This window comes from Pteronotus mesoamericanus, unplaced genomic scaffold (genome assembly GCF_021234165.1).
Source record: "Pteronotus mesoamericanus isolate MK-2021 breed Mesoamerican mustached bat unplaced genomic scaffold, CSHL_Meso_final scaffold_85, whole genome shotgun sequence".
Taxonomy (NCBI): domain Eukaryota; kingdom Metazoa; phylum Chordata; class Mammalia; order Chiroptera; family Mormoopidae; genus Pteronotus; species Pteronotus mesoamericanus.
In genome coordinates this window covers 65,881,284-65,901,827 of record NW_026555329.1, presented here as the reverse complement: position 1 = coordinate 65,901,827, position 20,544 = coordinate 65,881,284, and the positions used below count along the sequence as shown (strand labels likewise).

General features: G+C 39.1%; 1 protein-coding gene and 1 non-coding gene across 4 annotated transcripts in view; both read right to left on the bottom strand.

The window, feature by feature from the left end:
• AHCYL2 (adenosylhomocysteinase like 2) overlaps positions 1 to 20,544 on the bottom strand; it is a 135,808-nt gene that overhangs the window by 17,428 nt on the left and 97,836 nt on the right. For all 3 annotated transcript variants that reach the window (XM_054564259.1, XM_054564260.1, XM_054564261.1), the window contains exons 3-11: positions 17,091 to 17,234; positions 16,534 to 16,634; positions 12,309 to 12,411; positions 10,706 to 10,800; positions 7,969 to 8,075; positions 6,775 to 6,891; positions 3,863 to 3,926; positions 3,303 to 3,391; positions 419 to 489 (exon numbers count right to left, since the gene is read on the bottom strand). In XM_054564259.1, coding sequence (XP_054420234.1) covers positions 419 to 489; positions 3,303 to 3,391; positions 3,863 to 3,926; positions 6,775 to 6,891; positions 7,969 to 8,075; positions 10,706 to 10,800; positions 12,309 to 12,411; positions 16,534 to 16,634; positions 17,091 to 17,234 — 891 coding nt within the window. The remainder of the gene's footprint in view (positions 1 to 418; positions 490 to 3,302; positions 3,392 to 3,862; positions 3,927 to 6,774; positions 6,892 to 7,968; positions 8,076 to 10,705; positions 10,801 to 12,308; positions 12,412 to 16,533; positions 16,635 to 17,090; positions 17,235 to 20,544) is intronic.
• On the bottom strand, positions 19,672 to 19,775 carry LOC129063553 (U6 spliceosomal RNA). The gene has a single exon (XR_008528347.1). It is a non-coding gene; the product is annotated as a U6 spliceosomal RNA (small nuclear RNA).

Below are 20,544 nucleotides of genomic sequence, written 5' to 3'. Positions count from 1 at the left end.
CAACTGCCTTTCCCACTTTCTCTAACTCTGAAGAATTTTGCTTTAGCTTTGTTTTAATTACAGGGACTAGAAAGAAATATACATTAGTTTTGGAAGTAAAATAAAAAAATCAAATGTACAAATACAAGATCTGGCTTCCCAAATAAACCTCATCTCTAGCCATCTCTTAGGTGGCTAAAGATGGATGGAGATACAGAACAAAGAGTTGGGGAGAAACTTTCCTCTAGGAATGAGCTAAAGGTATACTTTTGGTAAGAGCTCTAAAGAGATGGGAATAATGTGAAAGACTGGCTGGTTTTGTGGACTACTGTCTCTGGTTTTTAGCATTTGCTTTTGTTCAGAACATTTTCAGTCATTTTTCACTTGCACCATAAAAACATTCCCAAATGCCACCCCATTTTATATGTTATAATCATACCTGTACAGGTAATAACAATATCCACTTGTCGGATGACCTCATTCAACTTCACCAGTCGAAATCCATCCATACTGTAGAAATAAAACATGATCAATTAACCTAAATAGACAGCTCGGGAGCTTTCTGCCATAGAAGCCCAAAAGCTATTATCAAGCTGCTTTGCTACCTACACTGTCACTTCTTCATAGAGCTGAACTATACTTGGCAGCGAAGAATTCCAATCATTTCCTTAGTTCATACAGGAAAGAAATAAAAGGTTCTTTCACATCGCTGTAATCTAATTCTTCTTAAAAATATGGAGACAGTGTTAACCATGGGATTCCCCCGTCAAGCTTCTAGGAAGTGCCATTTTATCATTGAACCTGCTCCTCATGGAAACTGCTCCCCCCAAGATCAAGGATCTCCTGAATGCCAAAGTAAAATTTTTTAGACTCTTATATTATTTGATTTCCTTTGTTACATTAGACATTCTTTGCCCTCATAAATCACTATATTCCTAGGAGCCTGTGAAACTGTTTTTCCTGGTTTCCCTACTTTTCTGATTGCTCCTTCTCAATCCCAGTCAATCTTTGAATGTTGGTACAGTGTAGGGTATTTTTTTTCTCTATTCTTTTTTAAAAATCCTCACCCAAGGATACGTTTATTGATTTTTTGAGAGAGAGAGAAATATCGATCGATTGCCTCCCCTACACGCCCTGACCCTGCAACCTAGGTATTTGCCCTGACTGGGGATCGAACCGGCAACCTTTTGGTGTACGGGATGATGCTCCAACCAACTGGGCAACGGGGCCAGGGCGTCTTCCCTCTATTCTTTCAGCACTTCTCTATACCCTTTCCTCGACTATAAATGACCCCTCACAGGTGGCTAACTTGTGCATCTGTATCTTTAGCTTAGATCTCTCCAAAGCTTCAGAGTCATGGATTAAATTATCCACTGGATAGCTGTTCCTGGATATCCCACAAGAATCTCAAACTGTGTTTGAAAATAAACTCATTATCTTATCCACACCCCCAACCCTATCTATTTCTTCTTCTATATTTCCTATATTGATTATCAGCATTAATTGTTCACCCAACCATACAAGTCAAATAAACTGGAATGTCTGAGCCTACTGACTCTTCCTAATTGAAGCTGTCGCCAGTTCTGGTCGATTCATTTTCCTGTATTCCTTAAAATCTCTTGAATCTGTCCCTTCTCTATACATACTGGCCTTGCTTATGTTCAGGTTTTATTTTTTTGTCTGTATTACTACATGCCCTGGCCCAAGCTCATCATTTCCAGGTTTATGTTTCTCTAATTCATTTTGTAGAGCGATTTCCATAAATGGAATTTGGGTCATGTCACTTTCTTGTTTAAAAGACTTCGGTGAGATTGCCTGCTCTCAGCTCTCAGGATAAGACCCAAATACTTATACTGATATATGATTATACTGACATATGATTCCTACCTCAGATATTATATTCCTCCCAAATTTATCCCAGCAACCAGCTACATTACAATGCTTCAAGCTTCTTAAATATACTGTGCTCTCTCCCTCCTTGGTGACTATTGGATTTATTTCCAAACTAAGAAACCACTTACACAAGTTTCAAGGCTGTACTGACACCTCTTTTGACCCTGTCCCACCTTGTGCATGTTAGGTATTTCTCCTTTGTGCTCCTAAAAGAGTTATGTGCTGTGTACCTTCATCACAGCACCTACTGGACTGCACCAGTGGTTATTTGTGTATCTGTTCTGTCTATTCATTTATTCATCTCACTCATCCTTACTATAGAGCACAGTATCTAATACATAATAAGCGATCAGACCATGTGTAGAATTTGAATCAGTATCTCAATCAGTATTAAAGGAGGTTCAGGTTTCTCTAATGAACCCTGAAGTACTAGAATGGTGTGCTGGAACCCTGGCTCAGAGAAAGCTAACAACTCTGTTGGGGAAATCTTTGAGTTTATGGCTAGGATGTATGAGGAAGAGCAGGGCAGGTAGAAATGGTTGTGATAAAATCTTTATGCCATGCTTCATTCTATCCCAGGTACTTTCCTCTGGAGGGTTAATGGTAAAGATTGGTTGGGTTATTCAGGCTATAGACACTAGGGCTTTGCAGCAGTTTTCAGGGACAGTAGTTTCTCCATTTTGTTGAGGAAGAAGAGACAACTTTAATAACAGCTACCATTCAGTGAGCATTTATTATGTGGCAGCAGGCCTGTACTTTATATATCATTATTATATATGTTTATACATTATAAAATAAATATATAATTATGTTACTGAACTTTCACAACTCTTGAGGTACATCAGAGTACCCACATTTTACAGACAGGAAAGGAACTATTTTTTTTTTTTTATAACTTTTAATTTTGGAATTGTTTCACACTTAAGAACTATAAGAACACTACGAACAACTCCCATATACCCTTCACTCAGAGTTAACAGATTTTGCCCTTAATCTGGATTTGTCTGGTATGTCCTCCTGATTAGATTTAAGCTATACATTTTGGGGAGGACTATTACAGAGGTGCTCTTTTCCGTGCATCATATGAGAAAGGATCTGGTACCAGCCTGATTCTTTTTTGATTATTTTTCAAAGGGAGAAGGATTATATATGGAGAAGGTAAGAGGCTACTTGTTCTCTAGGTCAATGCTGGGGCTATTTCCATAGAAATTCTAAATTTTAGCCTCTCTGATAGACTTTGTTCTCTTTGAGCAGAGCTCCTTGATCTCTGAAAAACAGGCGTGTACAGTTAATAACAGTTACCTCTTTCATGATCTGGGCCCCTCTAAGTCAAAATGTGCTATTAGCCAGGCCATTCTTGGGAGGCAGCTGCAAGGGCACATGTTGGACAGTGGTGTAGAGGAAAAAGCAGCCTCCTTTTGCATGCTTACCAGGCTTGAAGAGCACAGATGGGGTCGATCTCAGTCACATACACAATGGAGCCCATGGCTTTTAAGGCAGCACAGCACCCCTTCCCGACCTGAAAAGGGGAGACAGTCCACATAACAAGGGAAGTCAACGAAAAAACAGTTTCTCAAAGCCTCTGGTAAAGTGCACCCTACTTTACGCCCCCAAAGGAATTTCAATGAATAGATTCATGTGGGTGGGGGGAATAAGAAAAACAAATAAATGAATGCAGTTCATAAAAAACACCAAGCCCCTGCTTAGCACATGCATGTGCATAAGAAACACCCACTGTCACGATTTATAATCAAAACACAAGCTAAAAGAACATCACAAACTGGAACAGTGAGAAAATCAACTTAAGAAAAAATGGCAAAAATGCAAAGGGGAAAGGAAATATATTTTAACTGGAAAGCCTCCAAAGTTAGTCTCCCACCCCCTGCATCTAAAGTGGTAAAGAATGTACTCTTATGTCCATACGAATAAAAAATTCTAATTTTAGCAAAATATATTCTGAACATTTAATAATCAAAAGTGTGAACCTTACCTCTCCATAGCCACAGACCACCACCTGTTTTCCACCAAACATCATGTCTGTTGTCCTTTTAAGTCTAGTGGAGGAAAAAATTGTATCAGAAAAATCTTTTCTTTTCTCCCTTGAGATTAGCTTGTGCTCCTTGTTTCCATGTTTTATGGATTTTCCCCCTCTTGTTTTGAAATAAAGCCTGGTTTCTATTCTATATGAAATATTTAATAACCAGAAAGGAAGGTTTAATAAAATACATATTTTCTCACTCCATGCTATCGAATCAATTACATCTGTATGTCAGTTTTGGGTTTTTTTCTTCTTTCCCCTTGTTTTGGAAATGGGGGAGAAGAGATGGAGCTATAGACTACAAAGTAACTTTTAAACATTAAAAGGTTTTCAACTAAAGCCAGCCTATTTTGAGATGGACAAATATTTGTGGGTCACCCTACTCACTTTCCTAACCATTAGCCTCTCCTGCTGAAGAGTCTATAAATGCCCCAAAGGCAAAGGAGAAATCCTGTCTTTTTAATTAAAGATTTGACAACTCCATTCAGGAGGAACTAGTATAATTCCCTAAACCTGAATGAAACTTAATAAACATCAATTAAGTGTAGAGGCAATTCGTGTTGAGTGAAGAGAGGTGTAGCCTGGCCGGTCTACAACCATAATCAAAAACCAAGGAGAACGGTCCTGGGAGGGCTAGCAGAGCAAGGAAAATCAATAGGTCATATTTCTGAGCCTCCTTCGCTCTGACTACACCCAAGCCTTTCTGCCTCTTTCCCCAACTACTTCTGTAGTCTTCCCTGACTCCACAGGGCTATGCAGTAGTAAGGAAACTTCACCAGCTCTTGCTACTCTGCAAATGACAGGCTGACAGACCTGGATGGATTCCAGTTAGGTAGTGATTTCTCTGTGATCTTGGGGACCCTCATTTGCCTCGGGGTTCAAGGATAAAGGATGGAAAAGATGCCAGTCAAAGGAGGACTTTGTTGGGGGACAGAGGTAAGCTGTCTGGTGGCGTGTGAGAGTCACGTCAAGTCTCCGACTTAATTCTTCTAGTTCCAGGCCCTCTAGAAGGGTTCCTAAAATACCATCCATTTTATGATCTGAAAATCTTATCTGGGATATTCTTAGTCTCCCTACCAAGTGGAACCTCAGTCTCCAGAAGGCTACGGTTGCACTGCTTTCAGCATTGCAGACCAATTACAGAAGTGCCCTCTAGGAGTCAGCGGAGCTATTCCCACATAGCTTGTGGTGGAATGTGTAACCCACTCAGAACTACAGAGGCTCAGTCACTAACCCTTTCCTCATATGCACTCTCTGTTGGACTGAATGTCCTCTCCTTTCCCTTGCAGCCTTCCCTGGAGCACACTTTACCTTTTCTTTAATTCCTCCTGCTCTCAGCTCCTCTGAGAGGAACGACTGCCCATGACCCATATGGGAAGTTTCTCACCATATGAAGGTACCAATAAGTTCCTACTACTCAGCAGGTTTCTGGTCGTTTTCCTATTTCTTCATTAACCCTAACTTCTGTTCCACTGCCGGCATCTTACTCTCACTTTCACGCACTTCTGATGTTAAAGATTTTTTTTTTACCCACAGGGTTAGGAGGGACTCTGTCCATTTTTATGAACTAGTACAGGTATCTTTATGTACCTTTTACTGAATCCAATATAGGTAGATTTTAGGCTCATAGACCTGAGACTTGGAAAATCTACGAAATACTTAGTTGTGGATGAGTAAATATATTAATGAGTATATACCCAGATTATTAATGATTGTATCAGGCACAAGGCTATTTTCATTATAACAACACTTAAATGTGGACTGAACTATGACAGTCTATAAACAGATTGATGGACTGCGAATTCATTTAAACGTACAATCTATCTGATAATACTGTTGACTCAGAAGAGTAATAATTAATAATAGTTCAAATTTGCATTGAATGTCCTGCTCTCCCCTCCCCCCCAAAAGATTTCAAAGCAAAAAGCTTCCCCTAAAATCGAAATTAATCTTAGAACCTACTGTACAAAGTTCTAGAAAGAAGAGCAAGAGAACTAACATTGAGCACCAGGACTCATTACCCTACCTCATTTAATCCTCACAGCAACTCTATGAGGAAGGTCTGTCACCATTTTACAGACAAGGAAATAGGCATGGAGAGGTTAAATAACTACTCCAAAGCCTTAGAGTCAATAAATGGTAGAACCCATAGTCTACCCAAGGTCTTTCTGGCTCCGGTGCCTGTGATGCTGCAAAGTGCCTGGGGTCCAGAGTGGCTGGCGATGCAGCCCACAGGCCTTTTCTTCACCTTCGCACTAACCTATATGTGACGGAAACCAACATAATGGTTTCAGACAGGGAATTACTGAGTCTTCCCAGCAAGAATGAAGTAATGTCAGGGCATAAGTGTAGAAACAAAAACTGGGTATTGGAAAAACAGAGTATTTGGTATGTATCTCAGCAGATTCTGTCTGACTTGCAATCCTTACAAATTTGAAAAACTAGAAATGCCTCTGAGAATTGGTGCTGCTCACCACAGCTTTCTAGACGGTGAGAAAATTATATGATAGTTGGAGCTTAAGAACTGGCAATATAACCTAGAACAGGAACATCAGGAACCTTTTCCCAAACTATCAGACACTTACATGCTTATAATGACTTTAGGTAGTCTCTCTTAGGCCTGTTAGTCATCAAGTAAAAACTCTGCCACCAACAGGCAGGGACTAGTTTGATTTCTTTTTAAGTAAAGTAGATTTGCTTTTAATACTGGTAGCAGTGGTAGCTCTGGGTTATAAAATCTGAATACGATGTGAAGATAGATTCAGTGGTGCTACATGAATCATTTCTAGAAATAACCAAAACCAAAATACTTAGAACTTCAATTCAACAACTCAAGTTCACGCCAAAGGTAATAAAAAAATTACCCATCAAGAATTGATTCACGGCAACAGTAGAGGTTGTCAAATTTTTGTTTGGTGACTGAGTCGTTGACGTTCATGGCTGGAACACACAGCTTCCCTGCTTTGGACAGCTGGTACAGCCTGAGGATGCGGGAAATCAAGAACATAAAACAATGAGAAACTACAATCTACTGTCAATTTTATACCAAATTCCAGAGATATGTTGATTGGTAGGCATGAGAGCATTACGATATAAATAGCTTATCCTACAGGAAAATAAAGGTGTATACAGGAAAATAAAGAATATCTTTCCAGGCTCTGTATATAGCTTAGAATAAAGATCTTAGTCAGAAAGCACGTGGGGAAAATCTCTGACCCACCTCTAAATTATAAAGATTAAAATGTAAACTTTAAAACTGCTTATTAATTTTATTCCCCTTTTTAATTATAAAAATTAACATTACATACTATTTTAATCCCACTACTCTAATGCAACAACTTTAACTTTCAGTCTCAAATTTATAATCTCAATACACATTCCTATAAATATGTATATGTAAGAGTTTTACATAAATTGAGTCAATTAAAAATCAAAACCAGGTGTTTTATTCAAAATTCATCCCTTTCTAAGAGCCTAAAAGTACAGTTCAGCCCATAGTTTTGTATATTCAAAAAGACCGCAGACTATTGAAGCACTGATGGTGGCTCACTCAGAATTTACTTCCCCGCAGCTTTTATTTCATACTTTCAGTTCTTTCTGGGTGAATAATAGTAAACAGAAATGACTTCAGTTTTACTCAGGGAATTTGAGAAAAAGAACCTTGAATCCTTAGGCAAGCGTTATCAAGGCCTAGGTTTTTTTTTTTTGCCTAGTGCTAGATCCCTAGTACAGTTCCCAGAGCTCTTTCTGGTTCACTGTAGAAGTTCAATAAGTAAGTATCTGTTGCATAAATGAATTTATCCGAAAAAAGGACAGGCAGTCATTGTATTATAATGGCTAGAAAATGAGGGCCACTCTTATTTCCCTACCTGTCCCCGCCCTTACTGTATAAGATTTGTTATTTGTGTTGTTATTTAAAAAAAACAAGTGTGCAGAATCAGATCTCATTATGTCATAGTAGGCTCCAATTTTTAACATAATATATTCTACAAGTATGTGATTATAAGAATGTATTGTCTAGGCTGAATAAAACTAGGTATGCCAATATTAAATCTTACCTATGGACTCCAGTTACGCTTTCCTCTACTATGCCCTTGATTTTCTTAAACATGTTGGGGTACTTCTTATAAATCCAGTGAGTTAGATCCCCTCCATCATCTAAGATCTGCAATAATAAGCATAAAAAATGTCATTTATTTTGCTGGAGGCGCAATGTTTCCAGTATGTTTCTGGGTCTTATATCCTAATTTCTAATTGTCAATTTATAGGTATTTCTAATTTTCCACAGGGTTATGAAAACTAACTTAAAGCCAGTATAATGACCAAATAGTCATTATACTAAAGTAAAAGACAATGAGGGGTGAAAGGCCAACTGTAATTCTCACAGCCAAATGACCTTTTCCACATGACACACCCAATAAAGCAAAATACACAGCAACACCATGAGGATTTTCTTATGGTCTAATAACTTAAGTAATTTAAATCACCAATTCCTGAAAGTACTACAGATATTCAGAAAGCCTACATTTGATCTTAGCATATTTTCTATTCATTAAAATCCGGACTTTAAATATAATCAAAGCTTAGTTTAAATAAAGCCATATACTTAGCCTTTCTCCCAGAACAATGGCTCATGAATCTGTATTCATGAATCCTTTACTTCTCCCAAAGTATAGGCACTCTCCTACCCAAAATACCAGTAGAGTTTTGCCCAGCACAACGTCATACTCTCTGTGGTCAAATTAAAAAGAGCGAGGGAACTGTGCAGCCTGTAAGTGTGCAAGCATGCCTCTGAACAGCTCATCACTCTTTCAGGTTGGGATTAAAGATACACACAATGCTGTGCCCACTGGAGCTTTCATCAGCAGAAGAAAGTTTCTGAATTATAAATAAGCTAAAGAAAGGTCAGCTTAGCATACTATTCAGCAACAAACTGGCATTTCAGCCCTTCACCTAGCTGTAGAAATGCTTGGCAGGACTTTCCAAATTGTTATACCCATTCTCCTGGAAAGTCCCACAGCACTGAATTGCTCTCCATTAGCATGCACACACTTTGTGGTCCAACAATTATCAACCTTACTGCAACTGCCAAAAATGCCATCCTGGACCTCACCGCACACAAAATCCCCAACCTCATGTCTATTATCTGATCTATTCTTTACTTCTGCTCTTGATCTACAATTATCTTCTCTGACTCAACTAAACAGTATTTGAGTACAGGGGGAACTCAAGACAGAGCTCTCATGAAAATGCTACACTTGCTCCATACTATAAGCATGTACTCCATTTTCTCCCAGTAGAAGCCCTTAGAACAGATGCCCTAAGAAACAGGAAAGCTCCTTTGAGTTTCTCTCTCCCTTTCTGCACGTATGAAGTTTCTCTCACGGAGTTTTCCTTTGCAGCATTTGATTCCCCAGCCATATAAAAGGTCAGAGACAAAAAAGACTGGGCAATTGGAAACTCTTATGTCTTAGGTCCCACAATCCTCGTCCAGGTAACTAACACAGGTGGGTAGGTGCTATCCCTAATATATACTCAATGAATGTAGCTCATATTCACACCAGGTAACTCTACTACAGAAAATTCTTGTCACCAGGAAATCTTCAGGAGGTCGGAAAGCAAGGGAAAGTACTAGATCTTGACAGGATCCGAAGAGATATGGGTCCTGTTTTCTGGGAGTGACAACTGTTTTTATCCTTGTCTTACTCTCTTCATTATCCTGTCCAGCAGTTTGTGCTGGCTCTACAGTCTATAAAAGCTCTCTGAGAACAATCCCATGTCCTCCCGGTGTTTGTGACTATAAAATTACTGTTATATTTCCAGTAGAAATCCCCTGGCCTATCTTCTTTAGGGCCTGTCAGTCACACTCCCTCCTATTACTGATTCAACTCGGCTGGAAGGAGCTGACTCATCTTACTGCAGACTCCTCCCTCCCTTTCAGGACGGGAAAGCTTTAACCCAGCTTCCTCAAACCAGCACGAGGTGCAAGTGATCTGAATCACAGAATCCTGAAAGATAGGCTGCTTTTCTCTGCTGTGTATCAGGTGAGTCCTGCTCTGCAGTATTTAGTAGCAAGCAAGAGTTGGACTATAGTTTTGTGATTCCTCAATCTCTCTTGTCACTCATGCAGCAACGTGTAAAGTAGGAGTGCCTCATACTTTGTGCGGCGTTTTTCTTCTTTTTGTGAATCTAATATTCTATCAGCCTTCAAGAACTTGATCTTTAAAAAAATAAAACAAAAATAAAAACAAAGCAAAAAAAAAAAACCAAACAAACAAAACCCTAAAACTTTGCTTAGTTATCTTTCTTAGGGTGCAGAATGAATAAAGAGAAGAAATTTGAACTTGGAAATCTTTCATGTTTACTGTAAATTTAGCATGTGATTCCAGAGAGAAAGCTAGGTACCACAGCAGGGGTGTGTGCGTGCCTGCACACGTGTTTAGATTATTGTTATTAGGGGAAGGTAGTGAGGGGTGGTAGGGGATGAGAACTCATGAATCTTACTTTTAATCAGCCATGTGTAAATGCCGAGCAGTATTTTAATGTTGCTGATGAATATGAATGATTCTAAGACCGGCACTAGTAATTATAGTACATGGAGGCAATAAAGAGGTTCAATATTCTTGGGGTGCCCTGAGCATAAGCACCTAGTTCTGTTGGAAGCCCAGGTCCATCAGACAGAAGAGGAGTCATTCTCCTTCCTTCCTGCTGGGAAACCCTCACGTAGGCCAGAGTCTCCCTCTCTGCCCTCACTCCTGGGCCCCGAAGAATTGCGTTAGCGGAACTCTAACCCACCATGTTTGGCTGCCAGCCCTCCACATTCACACATCTATCAATGCACCACCAAAAGTCATCTTCTGACTCTCCTTTCCAGGCAAAGACAGGAAATCCTGAGAAAAAGGAATAAAGAGAAAGCATTAAAGCACTTAAGAAGGGGCTGACCCTAAATTCTGGCAAGAAGATGCTGGTTCTCCTCAATGACAAATTCTCTCATTCTGCTGTACTCCTTGGACTGACTTTCTTCACTGAGCATTATTGTCTTCAGTGCCTTTGTCCACTCCTTTGTCACTCGTGGTCATTTTGCTCTTGTTAGACAAAAGAGGACAAACAGAAGTACGATGGATGCTAAAAATATGACTAAAGGAAAAAAAGAAGAAACTAGAAATAAGTACTTCTTGATCCAGCCCAACTGGAATTCTCACCATTTCCTAACTACACTCTGATCTTTCTTGTCTCGATATGTTGGTCATCCCATCCTCTACCGGAAAAATCCTTACACTCTTCTCCATCTGTTAAAATGTTTATTACACTTCAGGACCCAGTAAAGAAGTGTCATGTTCCTAATGAAGCCAATCAACTTGGAAGTGATTTCTCAAGGAACCTGAATTTTTTAAACCCCTTGTTTGAGTGCTGAATGTGGATTTACGATCTGTTGTGGCATTTACATCTACGTTCTTGTATTATTATCTATAAATGTGTCTTTTCTCCTCGAGAGTAATAGAAGATTCTGAGGGCAAAGACATTGTCTCATTTGTCCTTAATATTTCTTGTAGGAGGCACAATAAGTATTTGTTGAAAAAAACAAGACTATATATTTATGTACAGTTCATTGGGCTATATATTTAATATTTATGTATTTTTCTATATCTGTTTTACACATTAATAAAAATTTTATAAATGATTGTAAAAATAAAAGAACAAATGAAACGCTGCAAGTGTTAGCAAAAGAAGAGACAAGTGTGCACTGTGGCACTTTCACAGCATTTCTCAAGAGCTCTGAAGCAAGGCTTTGGGTCTCTGGTCTGTTGTGCTGCCAGGGACTGAAGAGAAAGAACTGGTAAAGTCCAAATTTCTCTATTTTTCTTGGCAGAATATTTCATCTGTTATCACTGTGATGAAATATTAATCTTCCAGGTCAAATCCTATTTACTACTGAAGCAGAAACCCCAACTGCTAAATTAGGGTTCATACTGCTAACAAACCAACAGGACCATAAAACTATGCCTGAAGCACTTTCTTTTCTAATCCATATTACTTTAGACAGTGAGTGGTGTTCACTAGTGCTCTAAATTAGCAAGTCAAGGCAAAGCATTAACTAATAGAGGATTATTAGACATAAGATATTTGAGACTGTAAATATCTTCCGTATGGAAGTGAGAAAGATCAAAGCATAGTTGGGGAATGGTGAGAATTTCAGTTACCAGGTAACTGATATTACCTAGTTCATATTTAACAAGAGAAGCCCAGAAAGTGAGCAAACACATTAAAAAATAGGGATCCATTTCTACTAAGACAGCTCCATTAATGTCAACATTTCTTAAAGATTTATATTGAAAACAGTGGAACTTTTCAGAGACTTTCTTTAGCAAAAGACACAGAGAACAAGCAAAGATCTTACCACTTTCTGCTAAAGCCGCAGCCACCTCATTGAGAGTGGAATAGATGTTGCAGGCGGCCCAGCGGCACTGTGCCCCCAGCGCACCCAGGGTTTCCATAAGCACCTGTATTGAAGAGAAAGCAGAGATGAGCAAGCCTGAGCCAAACAACTGCTCAGGAGGTTAAGTTTATATATTTGACAACAAGAAAGTATATCAAGAATAACTGGGGTCAAAGATTTTCAAATTGTGCTCTCCAGAAACTCTTTACTATTTTGGTAAGAGGGCAAGGGTTGGGGGTAGGCATGGAGGAAGGCTCCAACTGAACTCTATGAGGTTACCCATTTAACATATTGAAACTCCCTGTAAGACCTAATTAAACCAAGGGTCTCAGAGCCAAAACATTTTTTAAAAAACACCAACTCGTAATTCTGCTTCTTCTTAGGATACAGAAAGCTACAAGAGAAGCTCACACCCTAACAGAAAAAGCCAAGGCCCTGATTGGGTAGTTCAGTTGGTTTGAGTGTCATCTCAATACACCAAAGTCACGGGTGCAATCCCTGATCAGGGTACATATAAGAGTCAACCAATGAATGCATAAATAAGTAGAACAGCAAATCAATGTTTCTCTCTCTAAAATCAATACATTTAAAAAAAAGAAAAAAGAAAAAAGCCAGATGACCTACAAAACCATAACGTTTCTTGAGCCGATCAAAGAGCTGAAATCTTAAAGCAACCCAGTGATCTGATCTCCATAGAGTGACAAGTCTCTTTAAGGAGAGAGGAAATAGTTTTACCTTTAGCAGAACATAGGAGAAAGATTTGGCTGCCATACATGTGGAAAAGAAAAAAATTAGCTATAATTGTAATGAATTAGTAAAAGAGTGTGGAAAGATGTGTCAGTTTGGAATTCCTAGCAGCTGCAGACACAAGGAGATTCCACCCAGTGCTCATAGGGAAGACTGGGGGCAGAGAGCTGACTGGCTGTGCTCAAACACAGACATGAAACCTGGGCACTTTCCCACAATCTTCCCCCATAGGAAGCACAAGCCTTAAACTGTAGGAGAGGAGCAGGGGTTATGCCTGCCACCAGGGATCAAGCAAAAACTCTCTGCTCCTGGGGGAGTAGCAAGAAACTTTCTTGGGTCTAGACCCTGCACTGATACAAAGTAAAGATCTGCTACCACTCCAAGGGAAGCAGGAAAAAAAAATCTACTGCTCAAGACCTACCACAGATACAAGGCAAATATGACTGCCTAAGACTGAGGCAGGATCAGAAGATCCAAGACCCTACTTGCTCTCACCGTAAGCCTAGCTCCAGGACAGAAGTCTAGTGTTGCAAGCGGTGCATGCACTTGGAAAGAACCCCCCACCTCCTCTCATGGCAAGCATGTGCAGAAGCAGCTGAAAGCTTAGGATGAAGCGAAAAAACCTGAGAAGAGCCTCAAATCACAAGGCTATAGCAGCCCACGGCTGGAGGAATCCGAAGCCTATAATACAGAACAACACAACTGAAATCCAGCCTACATCATGACCACAATGGAAAATAACATACTACTGTTCAATATAAAATTTTAAGATACATAAATGAGTGAAAAAAGAAACAATTGTCAAGAAATAAAGTATTCAAGAGAATTAGACCTAAGGAGCTGGATATTTAATGAGACAGGAACTTTAACTATGATTATTATGTTTATATTAAAGGGTCTAGTGAAAAAGATGGATAATATCCATGAATAGATAGGGAATTTCAGAAGAGATGGAAACAATAAAAACAAGCCAAATAGAAATGTCAGGAAAAAAGTTTTTTTAAGGTATGAGATTAAGAATTCTTTCATCAGGTTTATCATCAGACGAGGCATTATCTGAGGATAGAATCAGATCAACAGAAATCACCAAACTGAAATATAGAAAGAAAAAAGACTGGGGAAAAAAATCAGAAGACAGAAACCAAGATCTACGGGATATTATCAAATGGTCTAACACACATGTAATTGGATCCATAGAAGGAGAAGAAGAAGAAAACGGCCAAAAAAATATACATATGAAAAGTTAATGGGCAATTGTTTTCTGAAATTAATGAAGGAGGATCCAAGAACAACGGCATCCCAATAGCAAAGATCACTCTAGTGTACAGATCCATTAAAAACACCAGGGTTCCTTACAGAAATGGCTGCTTCCAGGACTAGGACAGAGAACATATGTAATGAGGAAAATGGAGAGTAAAAACAAAACAAAGCAAAATTCCGTTGTAATTAATTTTTGTGGAGAGGGTAAATTAAAATAATGTTAAAATTGGTAAACTAGTTTTGATTACTGATTTTGATTACCCCAGGAAAAAGAAGGAAGGAACCTTAGATATACATTAGCAACATGAGACAGTACAGAAGCACTTACTATTTTAAGCCACCACACTGATGCCTCATGTCCCTGCCTGGGGAAGCCCAAAAAAGGTCCCAAGGGTGTTTCTGCCTCAATGCATTAGTCTGTAGCTCCAAAAAGAGACAGCTTTTCAATTTATTATATTAATTTTGGGCTGCCAAAGTACTGTTTTCCTCAGAGAACATGTAACCCAGAAAAGTCTCATAGTGAAGACGCTGAGGGCAGCTGTCTGTGTCTTGAGGAATCTCTGCTGTTTTTGATAAGGAATGTGGCCACATAAGTGTTGCACTTCAGGAGACAATCTTTTGGAAGTTCAACTATTCACCTGTAAAATGACCTGGATCTTACAAATCCTGTAAAAGATTCCGGGTCCTTTCTCAATACTCCAATTTCCCATAGTGATCTCATTATTGTTGGCAACTCTGTATCCACCACATCTTTGAGGGTGGTTCTCAACAGAGGAACTCTGGAAAACTATGAGGGCATTTTTGGTTATCACAATAATTGAGAGGGGAGTGCTACTGGCATTTAATGCGCAGGGCCAATTTGAAAGTACAAGACAGTCTTTTATAACACGAAACTGTGCCACATCTGGTAAAATTTTTCAATGTTTCAATGAATAAGAAACCTATTTATAATTATCTGTGTTTACAACTTTATTCCACTTTACATATTAACAGAAAGTGGTTTTGTAGTTTTTCCAAGAGCAAAAACTGTGCAAATGAAGACAAAACTCATACTTTTTGTTATTATTCAGGAATATACAAAAGATTGCTAATAATTTTTTGAAAATCACATAATTTGGCAATACTATTGTGATAATATAGAACCAGTAACAGATTTGTCTATCTACATTTATGGTATTTTGATTTAAATAGTGCTATGAGTAAGTACAAATATCTGACTATTCAATTGTATCTGTACCCAAGCATTTATTACTGAAATACACATTGTATTATAAATTATTTTCCTTTTATTCTTCCTTCATATTTCAGTTAAACTTTTAATGTTGATTAAAAAAATCAGACATAGCTAGATCCAGTATATCCGAATTTCATTTCAAGATAATGCAGGGGCGTGCAAAATAGTGTTTTATAACCAGGGGACATTGACTCTGATGGCGTGAGAATCGTTGGTCTAAAGCAACCACGGTAACCCCAGTCCCAGGACTCGTTGGGAAGGGGCATGGGATCCAGTTCTGCTCCCATGCCCCTTGATGACACATGATGGAGTATCCTGGAGGACTTCTGGGAAATGTTTCCTTGCTCTTGGGAGACAGGGAGAAATGGTGCTTCTCCCTCTTCATGTCAGTTTGTGATGGCTTGAAAAGCCATCTTGCTAATAGCAAGAGGATGGATTACGTGTGGGGATATGAGGCAGCTCCCAGACAATCAGAGAGACAAATGAAACTGGAGCCCTGAGATCCTGCATCTGAAGTCTGCCTGCCCTCTGGACTTCTAGCTTTGTAATGTAATAAATTCCTTTACGTATAAGCCAGGTAGAATGCGGTTTCCTCTTATTTGCAGCTTAAAGCAGCCTAACACAGAGCTGCCTTTTAGAAATGATACTGGAAGTGAAGATAAGGGGAAGCAGTAGAGTACTGTGGAGAAAGCGTAAGTGTGGAAGTCAGATATATATGATTCTGTGATCTACTAGCAGTATTACCTTGGATAAATTATTTAAACTCTCTGAGCCTCAAACTTCATTTATAAATTAGAGCTAGGAATCCGTGCTTTAGAAGGCCATTATGAGGATTAATGGACTAATACTTGTTAAGCTCTTGACTTAGTGCTTGGCAAGTTGTAAGCACAGAACAGCAGGGGCCGTTATTAACTATTACTATGTAGAGAAAGGAAAAAGACTTACAGCGGTCTGAGCAGTGATGTGTGTGCAGCCCACAATTTTGGCTCCAGCCAAAGGTTTTTCTCCTTGAGCTCTCTTCCTCAAAGCCATCAGTGCCGGCATTTCTGAAAAGGCCCAATACATACACAGCAATATTAGAGAGGAGGGAATGAGAAAGAAAGAATAAAGGGAAAAACTTATTCTCTTAAGGTAAGATCCTTCCCCTGATGAGGTTCCCTGTTAGACTGGGTTTCTCAAGGGATTAAGACACTAAACCTGACTTTTCTTTTATAAGGGGCCTTCAGAGGCACATGCTCCTGTGTTCTGATTTCCTATATCCCAGTCCTATTGATCTAAGTCCCTCTGTCTCCCCCTTTTCTTGTATAGAGGTTCCTTCCTGACCTGTTAAAGTTCACTCCCTTCCCACGGTGTTTCTTGAGCTCAGATTATTTTTTGTTATAGGTAGTCTTCCATATCACACTGAAATTTCACAAGCTACTAGGCCCCAGGACGGGAAAAGCTATTAACACGGACAAAAAGAAAGGGCAGCTTGAGAGGAAAAGGTGCTTGCTTTTCCTTACCTTGTTCAGCAATTTCAATTTCTCTTCGTCCAAACTCTGCCTGTTTAATGTTCTTGACACAGAAGTCACTGCTTCCCTTAGAGTTCTTTTGCTGCTTGTCCCTGGGAGATGTCTCATCATCAGAGCTATCTGTATATGAAGCCGCTAGAACGACAGAATAAAAACCCTCAGGGGGAAAAAATGGCCACCTTTCTCCAAACTGGGCGGTGAACTGAGGTTTCTCTAATAATCCAGCACCATACACATTGGCATATCTGGTAAACACCCCCGTATTTTTCTGTGTATAATGCGTACTTTTTTACCCAAATTTTTGCGGGAAAAATAAGGATGCGCATTATACATGGGTAGTACCTGATATATCTTGTATCTGGTTCTTGCGTTTTGTAATTATTGGTTACATAAAATTTCTTGTACCATAATATGTTAAAAAATAAATACTAAAATTCCTTTATAATACAAAAAACAAGTATCTAAATATAAATAAATACGAATTGAATTAAAAATTAAAACAAAAGATTTTCTTCCTGGAAGTTTGGGCCAAAAACGTGGGTGTGCACTGTACATGGCAAAATACAATAAATGGCACTGTGGTGCTGTCCCAGTCATCTCCTACGAAAGTGCTACCCAGAGGTCAGAAAGAGGAAGCTGAGAGGGGTCGTCAAAGACATTCCTCCTGGATAGCATTAACTTGGAATCGAGGGCTGATTTTATTTTCAGAGGTCCTTGAATATGCAAAAAGAGAGATTATACCAAGGCAGCCATCGGTTAAAGTTCTCAATGCAAGATCATGATCATGAACCTAGGGGTAGCTACCCTTCTCTCTCTGCTGCTTAAGTGCCTGATACAATTTGTGTTTTAGTACAATAACTTAATAGATAAGATCTAGAAAACAAGGACCCCATGGGAAAGTAATTAAGAACCACACAGAAAGTGTTTGTCTGAGATAACAGAGCCTTCTTCTTTAAGACTGGCTCTGATGAGGCTGAACTATGCCTGCAAACGCAACTAGACACTGACAATGAAGTATTCAGTGTGCTCTCCCTTCTTCCTGGCCTCCACGGGTCCTGCATTAGGCATTTTAGACTCCCAAAAGAAGTGATAAATCCTCTTTTGGTATAATAAAATGCTCTGATGACAAGTCCATTTAGTAGTATACTCTAGGGGGTGAATGATACAAGACTTTTGATTGTGCCTAGTAGGCAGCAGCAGCTGCTGCTATTCCCATGTTTAGCTGAGGTCTTTCTAGTCTTCATTTAGTTCTGTAGTTGCTGATCATTTGCTGGATGATTTGAATCAATTTCCTTCCTTGATTTATGCTGAAGTTTCTGTGGATAGTTTCTTCCTACATAGTCAGTGAGGTTTTGGGGGAGGAAGGTTGGGAACCATAAAGTACTGTCTATAAAACATTATCTGTTTCCCAGTAAGAAGTACTTACATCACTTTTAAGGAGAGAAAGCTGCAAAATCTCAGAGTTCCTAAGATCTCTGGTACTCTGATCTACTTATATCCAGAAAATTAAGACATTTCTGAGATTTCTTAGCCAAGGGTCTATCTCTGGGAGGGCTGTAAAAGGCAAGTCTGACCTTGCCCAGTTAATCAGGCACAGCCTACAGAATGTTTGGGCAGCAGGGGCCTCAGTGTCCCTCTAGGAGCTGGAAAACAGCCACGGAGCAAAGTCCTAACACGAGGCAATAAGAATGAACTTGGGTCACCAGGGGAGGTGAGGGGATTAAGAAATCCTCAAAGATTAGCTATTGAAAGGAGCTAATCTGTACAAAAAGTTTGTGGTTCTCCCTCCTAGGGTGAGTTCGAGCTCAAAGTACCTTTAGCAACAGAGCCCAGAAACAGCTTCCTGGGCAGTCATCTGTTTCACTAATAACACCAAGGAATAGCTTATGAGTTAGAGGCTGAGGAAACCATGCTTCTACCACCTGAGTGAAGAAAACAACAGCCACCCCGAATCCTGATCCAAATTTATAGGATAATGGCTTTTGAAGAAAGTGTTTACATTCAGAATACCTAGAAATGTCAAACACTTTTCCACAGCCATGATGATTTTTATGTTCCCCAATGGCCATTTAAATATAGTGGTTTTGTGTTCTGGAGTCAGACAGACTTGGACTGAAGTCTCAGTTTCTGTTTCTAGGTGAATAAAGTGGAGATGGTACCTAAACCCATTCAATGCGGTTGTTAGTTCATTCGTGTATTCAGTCATTCACACATTCAGATTCACACAAAAATTCAACAAATTTTTATTGTGCATCTGCTACGGACCAGACACATCCTAAGTGCTGGGAATACAGGACAGATAGAGTCTACCTTTACCTTCATGGAGTTTTCAGTCTAGTTGGTGAATCAGACATGAAACAACTAATTACAAAATTAATCATTTAGAGTTTTTCTTTCCTTATGGTTGTAACAGGTATTATAAAGAAGACTGTATAATAGGCAGACATGACTTGTCAAAGTCAAGTTGTAAAGATTAAATAAGATAATGTAATTAAAGTGTTTAGTGCAATGCTTGGTGTAAAGCGTCAATAAGTGATACCTGATATTATTAATGGTTTTTGGATACTTTTAGAAAAATTCAGAAAGCTTCACGAATTTGCATGCTTTCCTTGCGCAGGGGCCATTCTAGTCTCTGTATCATTCCAATTTCAGCATATGTGCCGCTGAAGCAGGCACTGCATGTATTTATAACCAATACTACATATAACATCTTTAAGGTTCTTATTCAGCTTTAGGATTTTGAATGGGAAAGAACGACATGCATACAATATTATTTAGCAGTTTCTTTTTTCCCTACCTCTGTCATTTACTAACCTACCAAAGCAGCAGGTGGTTGGCTAGCAGTGATTACAAAGGCTGAGACTGGAGTCCTAACTCTACCCAGAATAGCTCTCCTTTCTTTTGCCTCTTTCAGCTTCTAAGGATGAGTCAGGGGAAAACAAACAAACCTCGCAAGTTTCCCCATTTTTGGCTTGAGTTTTCTCCCAAGTCAAAGGAAAAAATTCTTTATACCACTTTTCTATTCTAAAATGGAAAAGAAAGGTATTTTATTTTCTTAACAGTAGTCAACTAATTATAGTTAGTTCAACCACTGTATTTTTTATTGGAGCCAAAATGAATCTGTTTCCAAAGAGCCTGTTATATAGACCTGTTACCAGGTAAGAGCCAAAATATCAGTTGTCTAGATTGTAAAAATATGTGAATGCAAAATGCCTGACAGACCCAGACCGAGAGTGGTATTTCTGCAAACACATGAAAAGATTATTCCTGAAGTAGTGTGGCATTTATTATTTGAACCCCTACTCATTCCTGACACTATATTCAAAGTAGCATATTCACAAGAATAGTTGAGATAGCATTAAACAATTTCCCTAGGAAAATGTAAAGAAATCCAACACATATGTATCCACATGCTTGAAAAGTTTCTAAAGTGTGGGTTTTTCTC